This window comes from Dryobates pubescens, chromosome 1 (genome assembly GCF_014839835.1).
Source record: "Dryobates pubescens isolate bDryPub1 chromosome 1, bDryPub1.pri, whole genome shotgun sequence".
NCBI classification, from domain to species: domain Eukaryota; kingdom Metazoa; phylum Chordata; class Aves; order Piciformes; family Picidae; genus Dryobates; species Dryobates pubescens.
In genome coordinates this window covers 33,082,141-33,110,065 of record NC_071612.1, presented here as the reverse complement: position 1 = coordinate 33,110,065, position 27,925 = coordinate 33,082,141, and the positions used below count along the sequence as shown (strand labels likewise).

At 44.0% G+C, this 27,925-nt stretch overlaps 1 protein-coding gene across 1 annotated transcript in view; it reads right to left on the bottom strand.

Moving 5' to 3' along the window:
- Window positions 1–27,925, bottom strand: part of CORIN (corin, serine peptidase) — a 124,134-nt gene that overhangs the window by 17,068 nt on the left and 79,141 nt on the right. Inside the window, exons 7-16 of the mRNA XM_054163615.1 lie at window positions 23,463–23,570; window positions 21,092–21,202; window positions 19,046–19,162; window positions 15,828–15,926; window positions 13,575–13,806; window positions 10,059–10,204; window positions 7,451–7,558; window positions 4,393–4,506; window positions 3,698–3,808; window positions 2,729–2,858 (exon numbers count right to left, since the gene is read on the bottom strand). Coding sequence (XP_054019590.1) covers window positions 2,729–2,858; window positions 3,698–3,808; window positions 4,393–4,506; window positions 7,451–7,558; window positions 10,059–10,204; window positions 13,575–13,806; window positions 15,828–15,926; window positions 19,046–19,162; window positions 21,092–21,202; window positions 23,463–23,570 — 1,276 coding nt within the window. The remainder of the gene's footprint in view (window positions 1–2,728; window positions 2,859–3,697; window positions 3,809–4,392; window positions 4,507–7,450; window positions 7,559–10,058; window positions 10,205–13,574; window positions 13,807–15,827; window positions 15,927–19,045; window positions 19,163–21,091; window positions 21,203–23,462; window positions 23,571–27,925) is intronic.

Sequence of the window (27,925 nt, the reverse complement as noted above, 5' to 3'; positions counted from 1 at the left end):
CAGGAGCTCTTCATCAGGGAGTGTGGTGATAGGACAAAAGGTAAAGGTTTGAAACTGAAAGAAGGTAGATTTAGATGAGATGATAGGAAGAAATTCTTTACTGTGAGGGTAGTGAGACACTGGCACAGGTTGCCCAGGGAGGCAGTGGAAGCCTCATGCCTGGAGGTTTTTAAGGCCAGGCTGGAGGTGGCTGTGAGCAACCTAATGTAGTGTGAGGTGTCCCTGGCCATGGCAGGGGGGTTGGAACTAGATGATCCTTGAGGTCCCTTCCATGCCAAACAATTCTATGAACCTATGAAAAATAGCTCAGATTTTGTGCACTAGGCAGGACAGAATTCCTTTTAATGTTGCTTCAGACACTGCTTTTTATCTCCCAAACCAAGAGGCTGGCACCACCAACAGCTGTACTGACCTAACTTCAAACACTGCCATTTAATGCCCTCCAATTCTTTTTTTTCTTTTCTTTTCTTTTTATTTCCATATGAATTTAGGCTGAAGAATTAAAAATATCTGCCAAGTGCTAGGAAGACATTTCCTTTGTGTCTTAAACTTCACCACATACCACATTGTATAATAACTGGGAGGTGGCATTTAGAAAAATACCGGAGCCAGTTATGGAAAAGAGTTTGAAGAGCTAGAGAGAAAATTAAGATGCCATCTGCTACCACTCAGTGGAATTTCTGGCTTAACTTGTTAAGAAATATCAACTTTGATCTCTCATGTGCACTGTTTTTGTTTTCATTTGTTTGCTCTAAGAACGAACACAAGAACTGTTAAACCAAACCTCAGCAGAAGTCATGATTAAAGAAATCCGGAGAGCCACAAAGCTGGGGGAGGGTTAGAATCACAGAATTGTTAGGGTTGGAAGGGACCTCAAGGATCAGCCAGTTCCAACCCCTCTGCCATGGCCAGGGACACCTTACACTACAGCAAGTTGCTCACAGCCACATCTAGCCTGGCTGCAAAAACCTCCAGGGATGAGGCTTCCACCACCTCCCTGGGCAACCTGTGCCAGTGTCTCACCACCCTCATGAGGAAGAACTTCTTCCTAACAGCCAATCTCAATCTAACCATTTCTAGTTTTGTTCCATTCCCCCCAGCCCTGTCACTCCCTCACACCCTCAAAAGTCCCTCCCCAGCTTTCTTGTAGCCCCTTTCAGATACTGGAAGGCCACAAGAAGGTCTCCTCGGAGCCTTCTCTTCTCCAGACTGAACAGCCCCAAGTTCCTCAGTCTGTCCTCATAGCAGAGCAGCTCCAGCCCTCTGCTCATCCTCATGGCCCTTCTCTGGACACCTTCCAGCACCTCCAGATCCTTCCTGTCCTAGGGGCTCCAGAACTGGACACAGTACTCCAGGTGGGGTCTCACCAGAGCAGAGTAGAAGGGGAGAATCACCTCCCTTGACCTGCTGGCTCTGCTTCTCTTGCTGCAGCCCAGGATGTGATTGGCTTTCTGGGCTGCAAGTGCTCACTGCTGGCTCCTGCTGAGCTTCTCATCCACCAGCACCCCCAAGTCCTTTCCTTCAGGGCTGCTCTCAAGCCAGTCACTGCACAGCTTGGTTCTGCAGTGTGCTAGAATATGGCTAGAATCTCTATATTCCCAACCTTAGTTTTCTGAAGGAGGAATAGTTCCCCTTGGGAATGTCTGAAGAAAAGCACTTCTTTAGAAGATATATTTTGGGTTTTAAAAGATTTTTTATATCTTTTTTTTTTTTTTAATTATTTTTTACTTTTGTGCAAGATTCCTGAACCCACAATGGTGATTGGAAAAAAAACTTAGAATACAGAATTAACCAGGTTGGAAAAGACCTTTGACAGCAATGAGTCCAACCTATCACCCAACACCATCTTATCAACTAAACCTTCTTGTGGCCTTCCAGTATCTGAAGGGGGCTACAAGAAAGCTGGGGAAGGACTTTTGAGGGTGTCAGGGAGTGATAGGACTGGGGGGAATGGAACAAAACTAGAAATGGGTAGATTGAGATTGGATGTTAGGAAGAACTTCTTCCCCATGAGGGTGGTGAGACACTGGCACAGGTTGCCCAGGGAGGTGGTGGAAGCCTCATCCCTGGAGATTTTTGCAGCCAGGCTGGATGTGGCTGTGAGCAACCTGATGCAGTGTGAGGTGTCCCTGCCCATGGCAGGGGGGTTGGAACTGGATGATCCTTGAGGTCCCTTCCAACCCTAACAATTCTGTGACTCCATTTCATAAAGCAGCTATTACTTCAGAGTGTCTGCAGCAAGATGCACAGAGGCTCTATCTTTTTGAGATCCTCACAGAAAGCTCTGCCTTAAACAATTCATTGTTCAGAGAGACCCAAGTTAAACACATCTGCTTGCCTAGTTTGAGGAATGCCAATGAACACAGAAATTTTTCTGTGTTTCCTGAGACTGTTTTAATCCCTTAGGAAGACACAGAGTACCACATTGCCAAAGAAAATCTGAGCCTCAGCAATAACTGCAAGTTCAAATATTGAGGCTTGCCAATCCAGCACTGTCTTTTCACCACTCCCTTTGAATAACAATCATGTCATGATTAGAAAGTGATGACATTGCCTGGATTTTAGTGAGCCAGTCACAGCTGACAAAATTTCATTACCTCTTTTTCTCTGTGAACCATTTCTCCACTGGGTCTAACCCTGCAGTGAGGAAGGGCCATTAATTCACACCAAGCTCCAACACTCCAATTGTCCTAAGAAATACAGCAATGCTACAAACTACTGACCTTACCCTAAACCCATCTGACTGCAGGCCAGTTGGCTTAAATCTTCTTGCCACTCATCAGCACAAACATGGTTAGTAGCAGCTGACCTGTGGATGGTCAGGAGCATCAGGGAATTCATGGTTTTAGACAGGGTGACTGTAAAGGAAAAGAAGTCAGGATTATTTCCCATACTTTTACAAATGGCACACTGAAAACATCCAAACTTTGCTGATTTTATATGCCTCAATACTTATGTAACTTAAACCCAAGACAACCATGGCTAGCAGAACCTTGCTGACATTGAGCAGCACAAGACACAGACCGAAAGGTGTCCTCAGAACACTCTTGACTCTCCAGCACAGGTTCACCTGGGTTTCTGATAGCCTTAATGTTGTTATATTTTACCTCACACAGATTTTTCCAACTGAAATTCCTAAAGTAACTTGTGGGATGAATGCTTCTTAGAATCATAGAATCATACAATCAATAAGGTTGGAAAAGATCTCAGAGATCATCAAGTCCAACCTATCACCCAACACCTCATGACTGACTAAACCATGGCTCCAAGTGCCACATCCAAGCCTTTTTTGAACACCTCCAGTGATGGTGACTCCACCACCTCCCTGGGCAGCACATTCCAATGGCTAATTACTCTTTCTGGGAAGAACTTTCTCCTCACCTCCAGCCTAAACTTCCCCTGGCACAGCTTGAGACTGTGAATGGTAATAAAGAGAGTCTGAGTGAGCTTCCTTCTGTCACAGGTTGCCTGGGAAAAGAGACCAACCCCCACCTGGCTACAACCTCCCCTAAGGTAGCTGTAGAGAGCAATGAGGTCTCCTGAGCCTCCTCTTCTCCAGGCTAAGCAACCCCAGCCCCCTCAGGCTCTCCTTGGTAATAAAGGCTGCATCTCTCCACCACTGCAGCTGGATTTTAAATCAAATCCCCCCTCACTCAAACCTCACTTCCAGGCAGAGTGCACCACGGTGGAAACTTACCACAGTCCCATTCATCTGAGCTGTCACTGCAGTCTGCTCGCCCGTCACACCAGAGCTCACGTGGCACACATTCGTGATTGGCACATTCAAGTTCACTCTCCTCACAAAATGCTGCAAAAAGGACCAAAAAACCCTGCAACCTCTCAACATTACAGTCTGAGAAAGAAATGATTCATGTGAAGTTCACATTAAGACTGAAGGAAACAAGAAAAAAAAAAAAAAAGAGGGTGAAGGTACAGAATGTAGAATTAGCCAGGTTGGAAAAGACCTCCGAGATCATCAATTCCAACCTATCACCCAGCACCATCTAATCAACTAAACCATGGCACCAAGTGCCTCATCCAGGCTCTTCTTAAACACCTCCAGGGATGGTGACTCCACCACCTCCCTGGGCAGCACATTCCAAGTGCCAGTCTCTCTTGCTGGGAAGAATTTCTTCCTAACATCCAGCCTGAACCTCCCCTGGCACAGCTTGAGACTGTGTCAAGGAGTTAGCAAGGACTCAAGGATGTGAACAACAAAGGACAGAAGATGAGAGCAAAGATAAATTGATGGCACAGAAAAATTGCAAAAGAAACTGAGGGAACAACTGAGATTTTCTGTCTGTAGAAAACCTGTTGTTTGCACCCCAAGATCCACCCCCCCAAAAATGTGATCAGCCCTTTAAGGGATTCACAAACTGCACAAGGCCTTACAGCAGTTCTTCTCATCCATCATGTCAGGGCAGTCTGGAAAACCATCACAGATCATTGTGTGTTTGATGCACAGCTTCTTCAAAGGGCACTCCCAAAGACCTCTTTCTCTACAGCCTGGAGGGAGAGAAGCACAGATTTGAAATAACCCGCATGCAACACCAAAGGAATTGTTTTCTTCTTCTTCCCCAATAATCCTCAAACACCCCAAATATTCTTCACTTGCAATATACATTTGACAAGGTACCAAGAACAGTCACTAACAACAAAATGGATCTTGCCCAGGTGGCCAAGAAGGCAAATGGCATCCTGGCCTGGATCAGGAATAGTGTGGCCAGCAGAAGCAGGGAGGTCATTCTGCCCTGTACTCAGCACTGGTTAGGCCACACCTTGAGTCCTGTGTCCAGTTCTGGGCTCCGCAGCTTAGGAAAGATGTTGAGATGCTGGAAGGTGTCCAGAGAAGGGCAACAAAGCTGGGGAGAAGTCTGGAGCACAGCCCTGTGAGGAGAGGCTGAGGGAGCTGGGGTTGCTTAGCCTGGAGAAGAGAAGGCTCAGGGCAGACCTTATTGCTGCGTACAACTACCTGAAGGGAGGTTGTAGCCAGGTGGGGGTTGGTCTCTTCTCCCAGGCAACAAGCACCAGAACAAGTTCTTCCCAGAAAGAGAGATTTGCCATTGGAATGTGCTGCCCAGGGAGGTGGTGGAGTCACCATCACTGGAGGTGTTTAAAAAGAGGCTGGATGAGGCACTTGGTGCCATGGTCTGGTTGATTAGATAGGGTTGGGTGATCAGTTGGACTTGATGATGTGGATGTCTCTTCCAACCTGGCTGATTCTGTGATTCTGATTCTGTAACTAGTCTTCATCAGCCTCCTTCTCCTTGCACTGTGATGTTGTTCCGTACCTGTCAGTGAGGGCACTACAAATGCAGGGGTTTGCATTCAAGCCCTGACTATTATTTAATGGTATCAAATCAATTTCAAAGGATCAATCTAATCAAGTGTGAGTTAGCCATTTACACTTCTGGTGTTGTCCTGCACACATGGGATACAAATGAGTCAGCAGAGACAGTTACTTCTGCAAGGACTTGCTGTTCTTCAGTAACAGCATTATCCCTGGTCAATGTAATGTCACTCTGACAGTGGTATAGTCTTCTATATTAATAGAAACCGATAAGGATTCTGCTGATTGCTAGTGGCATTCTGTCTAGACTATAGAGACAGAGAGAGATCTACTCAAGAAATTAATGTTATATATTAGAGCAATATTTCCTATGTTAATGTCTAGGAGAATAATGTTACCCTAAAAGACATACAGCAATCAGTGTTCTGAAGAGTTAGGAACAGGTGACCACAAAGAATATTTGGCAGGGAGGACAACTGAGACAATTGATTAAAGGTGAAGAGATAATAATAATAATAAACCAGGTTGGAAGAGACCTTCAAGATCATCGCATCCAACCCCTCAACCAATCCAACACCACCCAAACAACTAACCCATGGCACCAAGCACCCCATCAAGTCTCCTTCTGAACACCTCCAGTGATGACTCCACCACCTCCCCCGGCAGCCCATTCCAATGGGCAATCACTCTCTCTGTATAGAACTTCTTCCTAACATCTAACCTAAACCTCTCCTGGCACAGCCTGAGACTGTGTCCTCTTGTTCTGGTACTGGCTGCCTGGGAGAAGAGATGACAAATTCTGAACGAGTCACCATGATCCTCAGCTCTGTCTTTCCTTTCCAATCCAAACAAGATCATGTAAGACCCCACCTGGAGTACTGTGTCCAGTTCTGGAGCCCCTAGGACAGGAAGGATCTGGAGGTGCTGGAAGGTGTCCAAAGAAGGTGTCCAGAGCAGAGGGCTGGAGCTGCTCTGCTATGGAGACAGACTGAGGGAGCTGGGGCTGTTCAGTCTGGAGAAGAGAAGGCTCCAAGGAGACCTTATTGTAGCCTCCCAGTATCTGAAAGGGGCTACAAGAAAGCTGGGGAGGGACTTTTGAGGGTGTCAGGGAGTGATAGGAGTGGGGGGAATGGGAAAAACCCTAGAAATAGGTAGATTGAGATTGGCTGTTAGGAAGAGGTTCTTCCCCATGAGGGTGGTGAGACACTGGCACAGGTTGCCCAGGGAGGTGGTGGCAGCCTCATGCCTGAAGGTTTTGGCAGCCAGGCTGGATCTGGCTCTGGGCAACCTGATCTGGTGTGAGTGGTCCCAGCTCACTCAGCCTGTCCTTACAGCAGAAGTGTGGCACTCCTCTGGACTCACTTCAACAGCTCTGTGTCCTTCTTAGGATGGGGACATCAGAATAAACTTGGTGGTTACCATATTACCCTGGTATCCACAGCTGAAGGTTGACCAGTCTGAAAAAACATGCAATTCTTGGCCCTTGTAATGAAGAATCTACTTCAGCACCACAAATTTCTTGTCCATACATCATCATGAGAGCATCACTGGGTATATACTTTTAATTATAATTTCAAGGTTTGAACTGCCAGAAACATGCATTTTAGCTCTACAGAACTTCCAGCAATGTCAAAAGAATTAAAGCTGCAGCATTTTTTTATCTTGATTGCCAAAGAAATATCAAAAGAATTAAATCTGCAGCATTTTTTTTTCATCTTGATTGCTAAAGAAATGTCAAAAGAATTAAATCTGAAGCATTTTTTTCATCTGGATTATTAAATAAATACCAAAAGAATTAAATCTGCAGCTTTTTTTTCATCTTGATTGCTAAATAAATACCAAAAGAATTAAATCTGCAGCATTTGGTTTATCCTGACTACTAAAGAAATACTCAAACATCCTGGAAATGTGCTTATCAGAATCTAAATGATCAAATCTCCTACATTGTGTTGATACTGATCCAGAAGGATGCTTGCTGAGGCATTTTTACTGCTGCTACCCTGAAAGAGCACCACTTTCAAACATTTGACTTTCAGAAGCAGAGGACCATCGCCTGCTATGATTCAAACAGCAGAAGGAAAAACAAAACTCCATTTTCTAATGCTTCAGCTACTGCCCATTCCAAAGGGCAGTATTCATTGGCTGTATTAATTTATTTACCACAGCTGTCCTCGTCACTATCATCCTCACAGTCAGCTTGACCATCACATCTTCTGGATGCCAGGACACATCTCCCAGAACGGCACTTGAAGTGGCTGGGTGAACATTCTGTCAATGACAAGGAGCAGGGAGAAACAAGATTCCATGAGCTGCAAGCTTCATCATCACATGGGTACTTACTTAGCACTGGGATTGTTTCAGAAGGGTGAAGGACAGGAACAGAAAGCTTGTGTGATGCCAAAGTGGAACCACATAACAGGCAAGACCCTCTAACTGAAGGGAGGTTGTAGCCAGGTGGGGGTTGGTCTCTTCTCCCAGGCAACCAGCACCAGAACAAGAGGACACAGTCTCAAGCTGTGCCAGGGGAGGTTTAGGCTGGAGGTGAGGAAGAAATTCTTCCCAGAAGGAGAGATTGTTTATTGGAATGTGCTGCCCAGGGAGGTGGTGGAGTCACCATCACTGGAGGTGTTTAAGAGGGGAATGGATTAGGCACTTGGTGCCATGGTTTAGTTGATTAGATGGTGTTGGGTGATAGGTTGGAGTTGATCTTGAAAGTCTTTTCCAACCTGGCTAATTTCTAATCTATTCTATGCTATGCTATGCCATGGTATGCTATGCTATTCTAACTGCACTGTGAATCGGGTAGAGCAATTATTGTATGTGCATCAAGCAAACTTCTTTGGCATTTATTTGAAGGCCTTACTGATTTCTACAGAACTCCAGCACCTTAGTAGAATTAGCAAGATTGCAATTAGCTGTATGTTCCTTTTCAAAACACTTCCATGTCTCATAATTGCCAACATCTCTGCTGAAGATAGTGTTAGATTGGACTTCAGTACTCACAGGGTGGCAGTTTTTAATTAACCAGGTTGGAAAAGACCTTTGAGATCACTGAGTCCAACCTATCACCCAACACCATCTAATCAACTCAACCGTGGCATATTTTCCACAGCTCCCTCTCACAACCTGTCAAATTTCAAAGTGTTAGGTGATAGGTTGGACTTGATGATCTCTGAGGTCTTTTCCAGGCTGGTTGATTCTATGATTCTATTCTGTGATCCTGAGGGTCATTTCCAACCTGAATGCTTCTGTGATTTCTGTGAACAGGATCAGCTTATTGCAGCCACTGTGGCACACCCTATTCCCAGCTACTGGCATTTTGGCATGGGAAAAAAATAAATACATTTTAAAAGCATGTCAGAATCCCCACAGTTCTCATTTTTCCAGCTACTTTTACTGGCATTTTGGCATTACAAAAAAAAAAAAAAGAAGAAGAGGCATGTCAGAATCCTCCCCAGATGTCACATCTGATGCCTGCTGCAGAAGGAAAAGCTTCACAGCTTCTGTCTTCGTACACACAAAGAATATGTAGAAAGATTTAAACCATTCCCCCCGCCACGCCGCTTTTGTCCCATAGTTGCACCCACAAGGATTAGTGTTATGGCTGAACTCCAAAACTGAAATTTGTCAGTTGCTACTGAAGCAGGTTTGGCACAATCCTCCAAAAAAAGCCTTCCCCAAACGAAAGCCAATAGCAAACAATAGCTGGCAAAGATACAGACTTTACAGTCTTTTCCTCAGAGCTGTCATGGGGCTAAAGCTTTGTGAGAACTGCCCAGTGTCTGCCTCCTGATTAGAAAAGCATTATTAGGTTATCTAAATGAGGGAAAGAAGGGAGCATAACACGAGAAAGCAGTAGGTGTGGGGTTAGCAACAAACTTCAAACACCAAGGTACACAGGTGGAGGGCAATTGAATCCTCTCTTTGCAGAAAGGTCTCTTGTAAGAACTACCTCTTACCTGCAATTTGGAGGCATCCAAACTCCCTGAAATCCAGTTTGGAATAATTTCCAAACATTATCATTTTATTTCTAATGTGTGCATAGACTATATCTATATCATCTATATCTCATCTATATCATCTGTATATTGTCTATATCTATATCATCTATATCTCATCTGTATCTATATATCTCTATGTATCCACATCTATCTATATCTATAGATAGATATGTAGATAGATAAATATAGATACAGATTATACAGATATAGATAGATACAGATGGATATAGACAAATACAGAAAGATACAGATGGATACAGATAAATACAGATAGATACAGATGGATATAGGTCAGATACAGATGGATATAAGTTAAATACACATGGATATAGACAAATACAGATGGATACACATGGATATAGATAGATACTGATGGATATAGATTAAATACAGATGGATACAGATGGATATAGACAAATACAGATGGATACACATGGATATAGATAGATACTGATGGATATAGATTAAATACAGATGGATACAGATGGATATAGACAAATACAGATGGATACACATGGATATAGATAGATACAGATGGATATAGATTAAATACAGATAGATACAGATGGATATAGACAAATACAGATGGATACACATGGATATAGATAGATACAAATAGGTAGATATTTCTTTTATATACTTATTTAATGAATCTATTAAATATTCTCAATTAAAGAGGAGGTATAAGAGTTAAACAACAACTCTGTGCTGTTGGGAACCTAATTAAATCTTTAATTTCCTCTTATGTGCATTTATATAGGAGTTACCTTCTACACCTTCATCTGGTGTCAGACAAGTTTGGTTATCTGAGTTCTCATCTGGAAACTGGGTGCAGTCAGTATCCTCTGGCCACTGCAGACCTACAATCCCAAGCACAGACTCGCAGCGTTCCTTAGACTGTACACACAGTGTCCTAAGGAGACAGAGGGGAATTACACTGAGTGAAAGATATTGAGACTCTTGAACGTGTCCAGAGAAGGGCAACAAAGCTAGGGAGAGTTCTGGAGCACGGCCCTGTGAGGAGAGGCTGAGGGAGCTGGGGTTGCTTAGCCTGGAGAAGAGGAGGCTCAGGGGAGACCTTATTGCTCTCTACAACTCCCTGAAGGGAGGTTGTAGCCAGGTGGGGCTTGGTCTCTTCTCCCAGGCAACCAGCACCAGAACAAGAGGACAGAGTCTCAGGCTGTGCCAGGGGAAGTTTAGGCTGGAGGTGAGGAGAAAGTTCTTCCCAGGAAGAGAGATTGACCATTGGAATGTGCTGCCCAGGGAGGTGGTGGAGTCACCGTCCCTGGAGGTGTTCAAAAAAGGATTGGATGTGGCACTTGGAGCCATGGTTTAGTTGTCAGGAGGTGTTGGGTGACAGGTTGGACTGGATGATCTCTGAAGTCTTTTCCAACCTTACTGATTCTGTGTTTCTGTGATTCTATGAAAGTCTTAGGAATTCCCAGTTATTGGAAGTGAATAAAACCAGCCAAAGGATGAAGGGAAAAATCACTTAATTAGATTTCTTTGCACACACACAAAAATAAATTACAAGTATCAAAAACTGTGTTGCTATTGTTGAAATATTATTTGAAGTTCCTGTGTGTAGACTGTTGCTTCAGTTATGACATAAAAGCCAAGTATCACTACTTATCACTACTCTCTAAAGAACACCAAATCCCTTCCTTCAGGAAAAGTAACAACTACATTTTGTGCCAGTGAAGTGTTACCTCTTCTGCTGATGCTTCCTCAGAAACCATCTGGTTTCAGAAGGACAAAATCTTTAAACCCAGAAACAAAAGAGCAAATAACTCCCCAGGGGACTCAATAAAATTTTGAGTTCAACAGATCAACCTAGTTTTGAGTGAGCTGTCAGCTAGAGCAACAGAAGCTATTACAGGAAGGATCTGGAGGTGCTGGAAGGTGTCCAGAGAAGGGCCACGAGGATGAGCAGAGGGCTGGAGCTGCTCTGCTATGAGGACAGACTGAGGGAGTTGGGGCTGCTCAGTGTGGAGAAGAGAAGGCTCCCAGGAGATCTAATTGTGGCCTTCCAGTATCTGAAGGGGGCTCCAAGAAAGCTGGGGAGGGACTTTTGAGTGTGTCAGGGAGTGACAGGACTGGGGGGAATGGAGCAAAACTAGAAATGGGTAGATTGAGATTGGCTGTTAGGAAGAAGTTCTTCTCCATGAGGGTGGTGAGACACTGGCACAGGTTGCCCAGGGAGGTGGTGGAAACCTCATGCCTGGAGGTTTTTATGTCCAGGCTGGATGTGGCTGTGAGCAACCTGCTGTAGTGTGAGGTGTCCCTGCCCATGGCAGGGGGGTTGGAGCTGGCTGATCCTTGAGGTCCCTTCCAACCCTGACAATTCTGTGATTGTGTATTTTGAGTCCCTGTTTCTCTCAGCTGCCTCTCTTTTACCTGTGTGATGTCTCCCCAAGTTCTCTCTTATTTCTCGGCACAGTAACTCATCTAATTGCTTCTTCTAGATCTTATTTTCCAAACATTTGGAAGCATTTGGACTTTCTCCTACCATTTACAAGAAGCTTCTCTTTGTTCCTATAGGATGTCAATTATTCCCTGTGGGATCCCACCCATTTCTCTTTATGGTGGTTTTATTTTTTCACTTCCCTTCATGTAACTTTTCATCTGCCTTTTTGATTTCATTTGGTTACATTTACCAGATCCTTCTTCTAGGGACAGACACTCCTTTTGTGGAAGGGATTTCATTCCACTCATTATCCTTTAAGCTTTTGGTCAATGGACTAATTTTTTTTTTCCCCTTGCAATGAGCTTCAAGAAATGCAGTGAGCAAACCCAGACAGACATCCATGTAGGATCAGTTATTTTATGCTCTTCTGAGAGAAAAACAATACATTATTAATCTTCTGAAAGTTAATTTTCATTGGGGGGGTGGGAGGGGAATTGCAGGAAAAGGAGTCAATGTTCTTCTGTACCAGATTATTCCCCAGCAAGTTGAGCAGCTGGAAGGAAGGGCTGAATGGTTTGATATCAGTTTAACCATGCTACAGTTGCAGGCTCCCTCTTTTCCTTTTGGCTCCTCCTGAATATCAAAACCATTGACTCACACTATACCCTCAGCATCCTGAATGCCAGACTTGGAGTTTGCCAATGACAAACCCAACCATCACACCATCAACACATTTTGAAGTTTGGATTTTGTTAGCTGAGACGTCTAAGGGCCATTTCTGTCCTGTGTTCTCTACACACAATCCTTGGCCAAAGCTGACCTTTTCCAGAAGCTATTGGAAGCCATTTGGTTGTCACTCTACAGGGAAAGAATTAAAATACAAATAGTCTTCAAAGCAGTGCCCATCACAGCACATATGGAAGCCTACTGCAATGCTGCTGGGAAAACTGGAAGAGCAGTTGGGACTTTGGGGGCTTTTTTCTTTCCTTCCTTCCTTCCTTCCCACGTTCTCATACAGAGGCTCACAGAAATCTGTATTTACTCCTCTGTCAAATCTCAACTGTCTAGGGTTTTGAAAATCTCCAGAGAAGGAGACTCCACAACCTCCCTGGGCAGCCTGCCCCAGGGCTCTGGCACCCTCACTGTCAAGAAGTTTCTCCTCATGTTGAGGTGAAATCTTCTATGTTCAAGTTTGAACCTGTTTTTCCTTGTCTTATTGCTGTGAACCACCAAGAAGAGCTTGGCCCCCTCCACTTGACCCCTACCCCTCAGCTGTTGATAGACATTGATCAGATCCCTCTCAGCCTTCTCTTCTCCAGACTAAACAGCCCCAGGGCTCTCAGTCTCTCTTCACAGGGGAGGTTCTCAAGTCCCGTAAGCATCCTCCTGGCCTGCCCTTGGACTCTCCAGCAGGTCTCTGTCTCTCTTCAACTGGGGAGCCCAGAACTGGACACAGTATTGCAGGTGTGATCTCAGCAGAGCAGAGTAGATTGGGAGAACTTCCCTAGCCCTCCTGGCCACACTTTCTTGATGCACCCCAGGATCCCATTGGCTCTTTTGGCCACAAGGGCACAAGTGCTCAGGCCATTGGCCTAGATGATCACTGTAGACCTCTTTCAACTGAAACAGTCTGTTCCATCCAATATATACATTTGGACAACTATTGAAGTGCTATTCCTCTCCTTGTACAAACACTTCAGACACTAATCACACATGTATGGTAATGAACTTCATCTCATGACTCTATAACATATGGTTCTCTACCTTTTGCTATGAAAACCCAAAGCAAACTTTGTGACATCTTCAATGGAAAGAGGAAACTGAGAAAGCCCTAATAAACCAGGTAATGTCAGTCAAGAAGTAAATATGCTGGTACCTGCATGGTGGGATCCGCTGATTTGTATGGGGGTCACATTTTGGCACTAAGATTGTGCAGGCAAAAAACATAAGGTACTTGTAGCAGTTAGTCTGAACCAGGGCTGGGAAAAGAGAAGACTCCCAGCTGATAGAGGCTTCCTTCTGTGTCCTGTGGCCCAGGTAGTTGGGGTAGTAAGTGTAGTTGTAAGGCAAGTTCATGCAGAGTTCCAGAGTAATTGGCTCACATTGACCTTTCACAGAAAGAAAACAACAACAAAAAAAGCCATACATGGTGTGAGATTAAATGACATACAGAAGAAATGATTACAGAAGTACTTCACACATGCAGAAGATTTCCACTCAAGCTTGAGAAATTACAAGATTCAGAGCTCAAAACCCTATGTGAGCCTATCCATATCAAAAAAGAAAAATGGGTTTGATGGAGAGGAGAGGAGAGGAGAGGTTCAGGGAGGGGAGGTTCAGGGAGGGGAGGGGAGGGGAGGGGAGGGGAGGGGAGGGAAGGTTCAGGGAGGGGAGGGGAGGGGAGGGGAGGGGAGGGGAGGGGAGGGGAGGGGAGGGGAGGGGAGGGGAGGGGAGGGGAGGGGAGGGGAGGGGAGGGGAGGGGAGGGGAGGGGAGGGGAGGGGGGAGAATTATGCAGGTCGGAAGAGACCTTTGAGATCATTGAGTCCAACCTATCATCCAACACTATCTAATCATGGCATCAAGCACCCCATCAAGTCTCTTCCTAAACACCTCCAGTGATGGTGACTCCACCACTTCCCTGGGCAGCACATCCCAATGGCAAATTTCTCTTCCTGGGAAGCATTTCTTCCTAACACTCAGCCTAAACCTCCCCTGGCACAGCTTGAGACTGTGTCCTCTACTTACCTAATAACCTGCTCAATTATGTCCAGGTTTGATATCTTCATAGAATGGTCTGGATTGGAAGGGACCTCCAAAGGTCATCTAGTCCAACCCCCTCTGCAGTAAGCAGGGACATCCTCCACTAGATCAAGTTGCCCAGAGCCCTGTTTAGTCTCACCTTGAGTATCTCTAGGTTCTCTCAACTACCTCAACCACCTCCCTGGGCAACCTGTTCCAGTGTTCTACTATTCTCATGATGCAGAACTTGTTCCTAACATCCAATCTATGCTCCTCTAGGTTGAATGTATTCTCTAAGTTGAATGTTGAATTGTTAACTTGCTCTACCTGCTATATAGGAATTACTGCTAAACATAATGACAGCAGTGAAGGGGATATTTCACAGAATTCATGGAATAGCTGAGGTTGGAAGGCACCTCTGGAGGTCATCTGGCCCAGCCTCCCTGCCCAAGCGACTGTTTGAGGCTGTGCCTTTAAGAAAGGGACAGTGCTAGGACACTCTGGCTGAGCAGATTGTGCAGAACCATGACAACAGCTCTTGAGTGTCTCCAAGGCAGGAGTCTCCACAACTTCTCTGGACAACATCTGTCACTCTCATGGTACAAAAACAAAGTTTCCTGGTGCTCAGAGGTAAACTCCTGTGTTTCAGTTTGTTCCTGTTGCCTCCAACCTGGTCTATCCTATCCTATCCTATCCTATCCTATCCTATCCTATCCTATCCTATCCTATCCTATCCTATCCTATCCACAGTGCTGCATTGCACAAATGAGAAAGAGAGCTGCCAGAGAAGGAAGTGTACAATGGGTATAGAAGGTTTGCACGTAGTAGGACAATACAGGACATAGAAATGAAGATACAGAGTGTTCAAGACCCTGATCCTCTGCAATATGGATCGATCAGAGAGCAACTACTCTTTTTTTTGGTCACTTTGAATATCAAACTTTTTCCTTCCTGAAAGGGCTGGAAGTTCCCCAGACTTCTAAACACAGTACCATGTCTTCATATCTTTGGAAAATAAACCAGTATCTTCTGCAAACAACTTACACTGTGTTGTTTTCTCTAGGTAAACACTGAATGCCATCAAATGGTAATGAAAAGTGGAGCTGTAAACACTAAATGGTAAGGAAAAGTGGAGCTGTAAACACCCATTAAAAACTATCCCAAAAATCACACAAGGAAAAATATCCCAGTGTCAAATGTTATTAGTATCTCTTACTACCTTAGTAATCAAAAGTTAGGATGAAATTTTATGTTTCAGCTTTGTCCTTTTCAATACTTAATGATTATCCATGTGCACCAGAGAGTAAATTCAAGTATTACTTACTGTGTCCTACCCTGCATCCTTATTACATTCTGAAATACCCAGTCCCGAGCATGTGACCTACTTACTGCAGTTAGTCTGGCTGTTTCTCATGTCACAGAGAGAAGTTCCACAGGGATCAGGACAGGAAGTACATCTCTGGTCTCCCTCCTGACAGAGAGTTTGACCTGAGGAAGAGAGAAATTTACCCGTCTAATTATTTACCAGACTAATAAGAACGACTGCAGCACAGCGATGAGAAAACACAGAGCTTACATTCCAGTTAAGTGTTCCCTTTACACAGCTGGGTAAGGACTCCACAGCATGTCAAAAGTGCAGTAAGCAAGTGTAAGGAAGAAAAGTGTGCAGCACTGTCCAGATGTCACTTTTCTTTACCCCTGTGCTTAACATAAGAATTTATATCCCAGCTTCTGAATGAGAAATACGGCTCTCTGAAAGCCATTTACCATGACCCTCTGGCAGAGTAGGAGGAGGCAAATCCCCACATTTTGAAGGGAACAATAGCTGTAAAAGAATACCCTCTGGGAATTATTCTTCAGTGCCATTCAATTGAGCTGCTTCTCATTTTATGATTGTTGTGGTGGACAATAAAAACCATCCTGAAGAAAGGACATCAGAGCTGAAGCTTTAGTGTCCTGCTTCAACAACAAGAAGGAACCCCAAAAGCCTATGGTCCTAAAGATGAACTTCAGAATAACTAAACCCAGCACTTCATCTAGAAGTTCCTGAGCACATTACCTGGGTAGTTAGTTTCTAACAAATCCCTTGTCTCATACTGCTGATAGCTCCTTTACAAACCAATAAATTCTCTTTTCCATATGACTTTGGTAAAACCACTTTACTGTTCTGCATATAGAGACTGGAGAGGATGGATTTTACTACCTCATGACCTTTAAAATGATTTACTGACACTTTTTCTTATACAGTAGTATTGCACTGCTGTCATCAACCATTAATCACTCAGTCGTGGCACCTTTATATTAGGCATCCTGAGGCTGTTGAAGCAGCAGCTTGCTTCAATGACATTGACAGCAACCTTGTGCAAATTAATTGATGATGCAATCATATCCATAGCTATGTGGATTTACTTCCCTTCATAGGTATTACATGTTGAAGCAATGGAGATTCTTTCTTCTGTTGTGGCAATTGTCTTATGTTACAGGTGCATCTGCTCAATGAAACTCAAAAGGCAGGGAAAACCTTCTAAAGCCATCACAAATCTTGACACTGAAATTCATGCTTAAAGCTTGCTCCAACTCCTTATCTCACAGAGGAAGAGTTTCTCAGCTCTTTGAGAACCCCTGTGATCCAGTGTAAAGTCCTCTGATCCTAGCACAGTCAGTGCCACACTCTACCCTGGCTTTTGAAGGGATCACAGAGCCAGCTGTGAGTATCACAGAACGGGTTAGGTTGGAAGCGACCTTAGAGATCATCTATTCCAACCCCACTGCCATGAGCAGGGTTGCCTCTCAACTAGACTTGACTGCTCAAGGCCTCATCCAGCCTGGCCTTGGACACATCCACAGTGGAGGCAGCCACAGCCTCCCTGGGCAGCCTTTTCCATAGTCTCACCACCCTCATACTGAAGAACTTCTTCCTCAGATTCAGGCTAACCTTACTCTCCCTCAGCTTCAAATCATTCCCCCTTGACCTCTTGCTAGACCCTCTTAGGAAAAGTGTCTCTCCAGCCTTCCTGTAGGATCCTTTCTACTGTCATCAAATTAATGACAGTAGTAATGTTAACAGATACCATACCTTTAATTTCCTTCAGGTATGTAGCAAAGGGGTTCATTTTTCTCATTCAGATATAGATGAAGCAATGGTCATTTACCATCCCTGGATGGATAGGCTTGCACTGTTACACAAGGTCTCTATATCCTCATACAGGTTAATGGAAGGGCAACAAAGCTGGGGAGGGGTCTGGAGCACAGCCCTGTGAGGGGAGGCTCAGGGAGCTGGGGTTGCTTAGCCTGGAAAAAAGGAGGCTCAGGGGAGACCTTCTTGCTCTCTACAACTACCTGAAGGGAGGTTGTAGCCAGGTGGGGGTTGGTCTCTTCTCCCAGACAGCCAGCCCCAGAACAAGAGGACACAGTCTCAAGCTGTGCCAGGGGAGGTGTAGACTGGATGTTAGGAAGAAATTCTTCCCAGAAAGAGAGAATGTGCTGCCCAGGGAGATGGTGGAGTCACCATCACTGGAAGTGTTCAAGAAAAGACTGGATGAGGCACTTGGTGCCATGGTTTAGTTGATTATAAGGTGGTGGGTGATAGGTTGGACTAAATGATCTCAAAGGTCTTTTCCAACCTGGTTAATTCTGTATTCTGAAGTATTCTGTATTCTGTTTGCATTTCTTTAAGGTAGGATTCAAAAAGGACATCAAGAATTCTCACACTGAAAGAAGAGCTACAGTCTGAACCTATGCCTTACCAGAAACAGGATGAAGACGTGAAAAAAATATCTTCAAATGCTGAAACCATCACAACATGACAATGTTTCTCTCTGAATATCAAAATGTACCTTCCTGTGGTAGTTTTAGGCTGTGCCTAGACAAATTTTCCACAGATCTTGAACCCAAAGTGACAGAATGTAAATAGATTACCAGGGTCTAAATAATCCCTTTGGTCTGAAAACTGATTAAACTTCCTTTGCATTCAACTGAGCTGCTCTGGCAATTTTCTGTTGGGGGCTAATTTCAACAAACCACACTACCACAGGACACAAGTTACGTTCCAGGGCTCAAGAACCTCTCTGCTTTCCTTTTCAATCCATCATGAAGCAGCTATTACGTAGCTGTAAAAGCTTATATTCTCATTTATTTTCCCTTAGTCCCAATAAATCATTAATTTACTTAGGAAAACATCCTCCCTCCAGTTCCCAAGTTCTGATCAAAGGGGTTTGCATGAGAAAATTCCTCCCCCAAACAACCCAAACTCCTGTGATATCAACTTCCCACACAATGTGAGTGTGTATTAATTTATGTCAAGTTGCAGCTTGCTCAGATAACCAAACACTATGCTGAATATCACCTCCATTTAATTCTTTTAACATGCTTTTAAGGACTAACAAAACTCTGCTTACACCTTCCTGTGTGAAAGCAGACACCAATCAGCCTTAGCAAAGAGTTATTTGAAAGGCATAAAGTAAATAAGACAGCTTTTAGCTAAGGTACTTTGAGAAGAAAGCAGGCAGGTGGTAGGGTCAGAGAGAAGTACCTTTAGCTATGGTACTTGAGAAGAAAGCAGGCAGGTGTAGGGTCAGTAGGAAGAGTGAAATGAGGAGTATCCTTACTTTCACTGCAGTTTTCTTCATCACTGCCATCTTTGCAGTCATTGTCTCCATCACACTGGAAAGCACTAGGAATGCACTGCCCATTTCTGCACTCCACCAGACCCTGACTGTGACATGCTGAAGGGAAAAAGAAATAAAACAAACAAAACAAACCAAAAAAGGATGATATTTTGATCAACTGAGGTTAATGAAGGTTTTACTCATTTTTTAACATCGTCCTGCAGTTATTTCAGGAGAAGCCAATAACCCTGATTAGCACTAAACATCTTTCATAGGCTACTTTTCAATGGTCTACAGCTGTGCTGCTCTAATTACAGGGTTTGAAACTCTATGTGTCAGGTAGTACCAACACATTAGGAATTAGCAGCAGGTGGAAAGGAATCACAGAATGTTAGGGGTTGGAGGAGACCTGGAGATATCATCCAGACCAACCCTGCTGCCAGAGCAGGATCACCTAGGGCAGGTCACACAGGAACACATCCAGGCAGGCTTTGAATTTTATAGTATCACCAGAGAAGGAGACTCCACAACCTCTCTGGGCAGCCTGTTCCAGTGCTCTTTGACACTCACAGTGAAAAAGTTCTGCTTTATGTTCTGTTAGAACCTCCTCTGCTCCAGCTTGCACCCATTGCCCTTTGTCTTATGATTGGGCATCCCTGAGCAGAGCCTGGCTCCATCCTCCCACCTCTGCCCTTCACATCTTTATAATCATGAATGAGATCACCCCTCAGGCTCCTCTGCTGCTAGCTAAAGGGCCCCGCTCCCTCAGCCTTTCCTCACAAGGGTGATGTTCCACGCCCATAATCACCTTTGTGGCTCCACATTGGACTCTTGAAAGCAAAGGTTTAGCTTTTCCAAGATAAAAAAACCACATCACACACATCACCTTTACCCATATCAAAATTGCCATCTTTTCTTCACCCACTTACTTACATTCCTTTATTCAGATTAGGTTCTTTGATACCATGTAAAACTGTATGACAGTGGTGGGAAGGTCAAGCATTGTACATTCATTCATTACTCTTTAATGGGAACATCATGATTAACACATCTAAGTGCCGGGTTCTACACGTTGGCCACAACAACCCCATGCAGTGCTACAGGCTGGGGTCAGAGTGGCTGGAGAGCAGCCAGGCAGAAAGGGACCTGGGGGTGCTGGTTGACATTGCCTGAACATGAGCCAGCAGTGTGCCCAGGTGGCACACTGTGGCATCTTGGCCTGCATCAGGAACAGTGTAGCCAGCAGGAGCAGGGAGGTCATTATGCCCTGTACTCAGCATTGGTTAAGCCACACCTTGAGTACTGTGTCCAGTTCTGGGCACCTCAGTTGAGGAAAGATGTTGAGTTGCTGCAACATGTCCAGAGAAGGGCAATGAGGCTGGGGAGAGGTCTGGAGCACAGCCCTGTGAGGAGAGGCTGAGGGAGCTGGGGTTGCTTAGCCTGGAGAAGAGGAGGCTCAGGGCAGACCTTCTTGCTTTCTACAATTCCCTGAAGGGAGGTTGTAGCCAGGTGGGGGTTGGTCTCTTCTCCCAGGCAACCAGCACCAGAACAAGAGGACACAGTCTCAAGCTGTGCCAGGGGAGGTTTAGGCTGGAGGTTAGGAAAAAGTTGTTCATAGAAAGAGATATTGCCCATTGGAATGTGCTGCCCTGGGAGGTGGTGGAGTCACCATCACTGGAGGTGTTCAGGAAGAGACTGGATGGGGTGCTTGGTGCCATGGTTTAGTTGATTAGTTTATGTGGGTGATTGGTTGGATTTGATGATCTCGAAGGTCTCTTCCAACCTGGTTAATTCTATTCTATTCTATTCTAGTAGATGTAATTAATAAGAAATTAATAAACAGAGGGCACTGCTGGTGCTTCTCGACCGCAGTGACAAATCTGCTGCAGATGTCTGCTTGCCAAGTGTGAACTTCGGCAATCAATTAAGTTTATACTTTTTGCTTTGCAATCATTAAGTGTGCTCCTTAACTCAAAATTTGTCTTTCATTTAAACAAACAAACAAAAAAATAAATTAAAACTGATTTAGAGATGAAGGGAACTTACAGCAATTGATTTCATCTGATTTGTCTATACAGTCATGGTCGCCATCACATACCCAATCAGCTGTTATACATCTCCCATCTCCACACTGATGATGTGTCACTGGATTACAATCTATATAAAATGCACATTTGAGGACAAAAACACCAAAACCAAAGATAAGTTACTATTCATGGAATTTATATTATTGATCATACAATTGTTAGGGTTGGAGGGAACCTCAAGGATCAGCCAGTTCCAACCCCCCTGCCATGGGCAGGGACACCTCACACTACAGCAGGTTGCTCACAGCCACATCCAGCCTGGCTGCAAAAACCTCCAGGCATGAGGCTTCCACCACCTCCCTGAGCAACCTGTGCCAGTCTCTCACCACCCTCCTGGGGAAGAACTTCTTCCTGACATCCAATCTGAATCTACCCATCTCAGTTTTTTGTTCCATTCCCCCCAGTCCGATTACTCCCTGACACCCTCAAAAGTCCCTCCCCAGCTTTCCTGTAGGCCCCTTCAGATACTGGAAGGCCACAATGAGGGCTTCTCGGATGTCCTCAACTAGATCAGGTTGCCCATCTTGTGCAGTGATTTTTCAGTTAGCCAACACTTTCAGTTGCTATCAGAGGAAATCACTCCTTACATTTATCTTGTTATTAGCATGCAAATAAAAAGACGAAAACCGAATCTCTCAGCTGCCTTATTTGGCACTTAATCACTAACTGTGGGGTTAGGGTTTTTTGCATACACTCAGACTTTTCCATAATGATCTACAAAGAAACTATGGGGAAGTCTAGGCTTGAGGTGAGTGGAAAGTTCTTCCCAGAAAGAGTAATTGGCCTTTGGAATGTGCTGCCCAGGGAGGTGGTGGAGTCCCCATCCCTGGAGGTGTTCAAGAGGGGATTGCATGTGGCACTTGGTGCCATGGTTTAGTAGTCATGAGGTATTGGGTGACAGGTTGGACTTGATGATCTTTGAGGTCTTTTCAAACCTTATTCATTCTATGATTCTATTTCAATCTTCTTGTTACTGTTTCTACCCAAATGCTTCCACAACTAAAGAAAAACCATTCTGTTCAGCAAACTGACTTTACATCCAGGTAGACAGGAAGCATGGACACAGTGCAGTCTGCCAAATGTGCTATGAATCTCATTTGAGTCCTGTACAGAATGTTAAACCTTAATTTTAGACAGAGAAAAAAATCTCAAGAGAGATCTTAATGTTTAGAAAAGCCTTTAATCAAAGACAGTTTATGAAAACAAACAAAACAAAACAAACCCACAAAACCCAAAACTGACAAAAAGTAGTGAAAGATCTTAGAGTAGGTTGAATTTGGAGAAGAAAGATAAATTTCAGGGGGGAAAGAAATGTGCCTTGGTTTTTAGTTTTTTTAATTGACTGTGCCCTGGAAGTGCTTGAAAAAGGCTTGGATGTGGCACTTGGAGCCATGGTTTAGTTGTCAGGAGGTGTTAGGTATTAGGTGACAGGTTGGACTTGATGATCTCTGAGGTCTTTTCCAACCTGGTTGATTCTATGATTCTATTCTATCACAGAATCGCCAAGATTGGAAGAGATCTCAAAGATCATCAAGTCCAACCTGTCACCACAGACTTCATGACTAAACCATGGCTCCAAGTCCCCTCTTGAACACCTCCAGGGATGGTGACTCCACCACCTCCCTGGGCAGCCCAAACAAACAAAACCCACCCAAACCAACCACCAAGAAAAATGAACAAACACAACCACAAACCCAATCAAAACCAGAAATAATATTTTAACTTTTAAACCCCCTATTTTAGAGTCAGGAAAGAAAGTCTTTCAAAGTCTTCCAATATTTACATGTCAAGATTTTTCTTTCTTAGGGCAAAACTTCATCCTTTTCCTTTTTTTGCCTATGAATGTTAAGAGTAGGTAGAAAGACAAATAGAACAAGGCAGGACCAGCAGAGCTGATTGAAAACAGAATTAGAAGCAGAATTTGGTCATCAAAACACTCAGAGTTCAGTATGAAGCTTATTTAAAAACAAATTCAGATACAAAACAGTTGGCACCAGCAGCGTGTAGCCTCTCATGGTTTGCTTTCATCTGTGTTGAATTCAGCCAAGTTAGCAAGAGAGAAGCCCTAACATCTTGAATTCGTTTAATGTAAGCTGCAAATCAGAAGATTTCTTCAAAACACCACTGCTATCACAATTTGGATGAACCTAGAGCTCTCCTTTAAACCTTTTCGAATCTCCTATGGAATTTGTGAGCTCTTTTTACTTTGCCCATAAAGAATGATGGCAATGGTGTATTGCTCATTTAGTGGCTTCAGGAGAAAGGGTGCTGCTGGCTTAGGCAACATTGCTATCTGAAAGACTTTAGAAAAGCATAAAACTTCCATTTACCACAGTTCTGCTCATCACTAAGGTCTCCACAGTCATCATATCCATCACAAACAAAGGTGTAATTGAGGCATTTTCCTGTGTTACAACGAAAGAGGTCATCGCTGCAGTCTGCAAAACAAATGGGAACGTGGTATTGGAATATTGGTCTGACGTATGAACACTGGCATAGACTGAGTAAAGCAAGATTGATTACCTAAAGATACCCTGCAGTTTACAGGGCTGCATTAACAGTCAATGGTTCATTAGAAACTAACATTAAAGAGCAAGATAAATCAAACCCAATTTTAGATGTTTTTTTATTCTGCTCCTACCAAATGCTTCTTTTGATCAATACCACTAGGGGAAATTTACCAGTCTAAATCTACTCTCCTCTAATTTCAAACCATTGTCCCTCATCCTATAGCTCCAGGCCTCTGGAAACAGTCCCTCCCCAGCCTTCTTGTAGCCGCCTTCAGGTACTGGCAGACTGCTATTAGTTCTCCCCAGAGTCTTCTCTTCTCCAGGCTGAAGATCCCCAGTTCCCTCAGCCTGTTCTTGTGTGAGAGGTCTTCCATAGACATAAAGTTCTTGAGAAAGGTTGTGGGTTTCCCAGCCTAGATCATTTGGACAGTCTTGAGCACTGGATGGGGCACTTGGTGCCATGGTTTAGTTGATTAGATGGTGTTGGATGATAGGCTGGACTCGATGACCTCAAAGGTCTTTTCCAACCTGGTCTATTCTATTCTATTCTATTCTATTCTATTCTATTCTATTCTATTCTATTCTATTCTATTCTAATGCTTGAGGTGGCTATTAGGTGGAGCTGAAGACTGTAACAGCAAAATCAAGACCTTCAGACCCTGCTTTTGAGCCTACCTTCAATCTTACAATGGTCTCAAATGAGCTTTGTGTCTTATGCAGTTCTGAGCTCAGAATTTGGCCTGAGACCATCTGATCAAGGAATCATGATCCCTAAGTGAGTTTAGTCTTGCTTTCCTTGGCTTAAGCCTCCTGTAAAGCCTTGACAAATATTGTCTGAGAATATCCAAAATGCCTGAATACCATCAGGTTCAATAAAAACATGGAATCTACATTGTAGTTAGGAAGAAGGGAAAAGAGAAAATAGGGTTGGTGCTGTCTGGTCTCATTAGTAATAACTTTTGATTACAAACTCATATATTTGGGAAATGGGTGACCTAATTTCACTACCTTCCTCTTGGCTTTTCCTTCACATTTGGCTTTCCCAGGCAGAATGCCAGGATATAGAAAAGCTGAGCAGGCATTCTCTTCTTCCAGCTGAATCACTGCTGCTGGAACCATGGAAGATCCTTGTGCCCTTTCCTAGTGGGATATGTGGGCATTTTAAATGAGCTCTTTCCTGGACTACACACAGAAAGAGCTCCAAAAGCAGAGAATGGAACACAAGTCTCTCCTCCCAGCTGAGATGCTGAACCACTGAGCAACAGAACCTTGCTAACTTTCGCTTCTCTCCTGTTGGGGTGTGACTCCTGTGTTCTTGATTGCACAGTGGTCCTACTTTGAAAGAATGGAGGAGACCGAGGGGTGACCTCATTAATAAAGAACTTAATTAATAATAAAGATGTGCAGGGTGAGTGCCAAGAGGCTGGAGCCAGGCTCTGCTGGGTGATGCCCAATGACAGCACAAGAGGCAAAGGTGGAAGTTGAGGCAGAGGAAGTTCCATGGAAACATGAGGAAAAATGTTTTCCCTGTGAAGGTGACAGAGCCCTGGAACAGGCTGCCCAGGGGGGTTGTGGAATCTCCTTCTCTGGAGATATTCAAAACCTGCCTGGATGTGTTCCTCTGTGACTTGCTCTGGGTGATGCTCCTCTGGCAGGGGGGTTGAACTGGATGATCTTTTGAGGACCCTTCCAGCCCCTAACATTCTGTGGTTCTGTCCTTCAAAGTATATTGCACACAGACAGGTGCAACACCCTTCCAGAATGTGCACTGGGGTCTCTACCCCTCTGAATCCACATCAGCCAAGTGTTCCACATCCCAGCAGAGTGCTCTACCTTTATGTTTCTCAAGGATTCACCAATTTCAATTCTAGAACTTGAAGATTAATCCCTTCCTCCCCTTCCCTCACAGAAACATTCATGTTTTCTACAATCTTCACATTGAAATGGGATGGGATGGGATGGGATGGAATCATAGAATCAACAAGGTTGGAAAAGACCTCAAAGATGATGAAGTCCAACCTGTCACCACAGACCTCATGACTACAAGACCATGGCACCAAGTGCCACGTCCAATCCCCTCTTGAACACCTCCAGGGATGGTAAATAGGATAGGATAGGATAGGATAGGATAGGATAGGATAGGATAGGATAGGATAGGATAGGATAGGATAGGATAGGATAGGACAGGACAGAATAGAATAGAATAGAATAGAATAGAATAGAATAGAATAGAATAGAATAGAATAGAATAGAATAGAATAGAATAGAATAGAATAGAATAGATCAGGTTGGAAAAGACCTTCAAGATCATTGAGCCCAACCTATCAACCAACACCATGTAATCAACTAAACCATGGCATTATCTTACTGTGGTGTTTTTAGGCTATGCCTTCAAAATTCAGTTAAATTTAGTTAAATCACTACTGGGTGTGAAAAGGAAAACTAAAGATTATTCTAGACAAATTCATTGGGGAAATATCTGCTGTAAGATTGGCTGTACCAGAACAATTCTTTCTCTTTTCTGATCTCTTCTCTGCTTGCTTTGCTCAGGAGAGATTAATCTGCTTCTGGTTGACCTTGGCTGCATTCTTTTCGGCTGGAGGTGAAGAGAAAGTTCTTCCCAGCAAGAGAGATTGTCCATTGGAATGTGCTGCCCAGGGAGGTGGTGGAGTCACCATCACTGGAGGTGTTCAAAAAGGGATTGGACGTGGCACTTGGAGCCATGGTTTAGTTGTCATGAGGTGATGGGTGATAGGTTGGACCTGATGATCTCTGAGGACTTTTCCAACCTTACTGATTCTATGATTCTATTTTAGTTAAGTCTAACCATTGCTTTCTCTTTGCTCTTTTCTCTCTTGGGACAAGGGCGGGGGGGGTTGGGAGGGTGGGAGGGAGGGCAGTGGAACAGTTTCCCTGGTCACTTTGACCAGAGAGGGGGTTGTGTTGTTTGTTAATTGTAAATATCTGTATAATATTGTAACTCCTGTATATTTTGTACACATTCATTGCATTCCATTGTACAGTGTAGTTTTGCCTGTACATACAGCTTCCATTTGCTTCATACTGAGCTGGTCTGGCAAAGTTAATTTGGGGGGTGGAAATTTCTACCCACCACACTTACAAAGTCCAAAGAGAATTTATAGCACAGTAAGAAGGACAATGAGAAGGACATGAAGGGAAAATAATATGGCTGAGCTGTGAGCTTTGGGGTCAGGAGTCAATTTAGCTTCAAAAGACCATAGGGTGTGAAACAGCAAATACCAAAAAATCCCTGAACTCAAAGAAAATATTTAAGTTCTAGTTTCATGTAAGCAGAACAATAGCCAGCTGAGTCTAACATTCTACCCAGTACTTGCTTTGTGTATGCAACAGTGTGAAATACTCTGGCAACCTTTACCCTTATTGATCAGTTAGCAACAGACAGTTTCTGTGCTTCCACTGCCCCTTGTGCAAATGAAACCAGGGTAGTTGTTTTTCTCCTGTGTTGTTTCCTCTGGACAACTTTGCTCTTTAATTTTCATCCATACCACCAATTCCTGTTTATAGTCCTATCTCCGTAGTTGCAGCAGTGTCCTTTAGGTTATGGCAGCTCTTAGGCCCACACAGAAAGAGTAAACAAAAAGGAAACAATCCTCCTTGCAAGGAAACAGGAGTCACTTGATGAAAATCTCAGTCTTAACATACACTTGCTTCAAGATATTGGCAACAATATGTAGTACAGGATAGCTAGTTCCTTCCATTAGAATAAGATAGAATACAATAGCATAGCATAGAATGGAATAGGAATAGGAATAGGAATAGGAACAGGAACAGGAATAGGAATGGGAACAGGAATAGGAATAGGAAAGCGTAGGGTAGAGTAGAGTAGAGTAGAGTAGAGTAGAGTAGAGTAGAGTAGAGTAGGTTGGAAAAGACTTTCAAGATCACCAAGTCCAACCTATCACCCAACACCATCTAATCAAATAAACCATGGCACCAAGCATCCCATCCAGTCTCTTCCTAAACATCCCCAGTGATGGTGACTCCACCACCTCCCTGTGCAGCTTGTTTCAATGGACAATCTCTCTTTCTATGAAGAACTTCTTCCTAACATCCAGCCTAAAACTCCCCTGGCACAGCTTGAGACTGTGTCCCCTTGTTCTGGTGCTGGTTGCCTGGGAGAAGAGACCAACCTCTACCTGGCTACAACCTCCCTTCAGGGAGTTGGAGAGAGCAATGAGGTCTCCCCTGAGCCTCCTCTTCTCCAGGCTAAGCAACCCCAGCTTCCTCAGCCTCTCCTCACA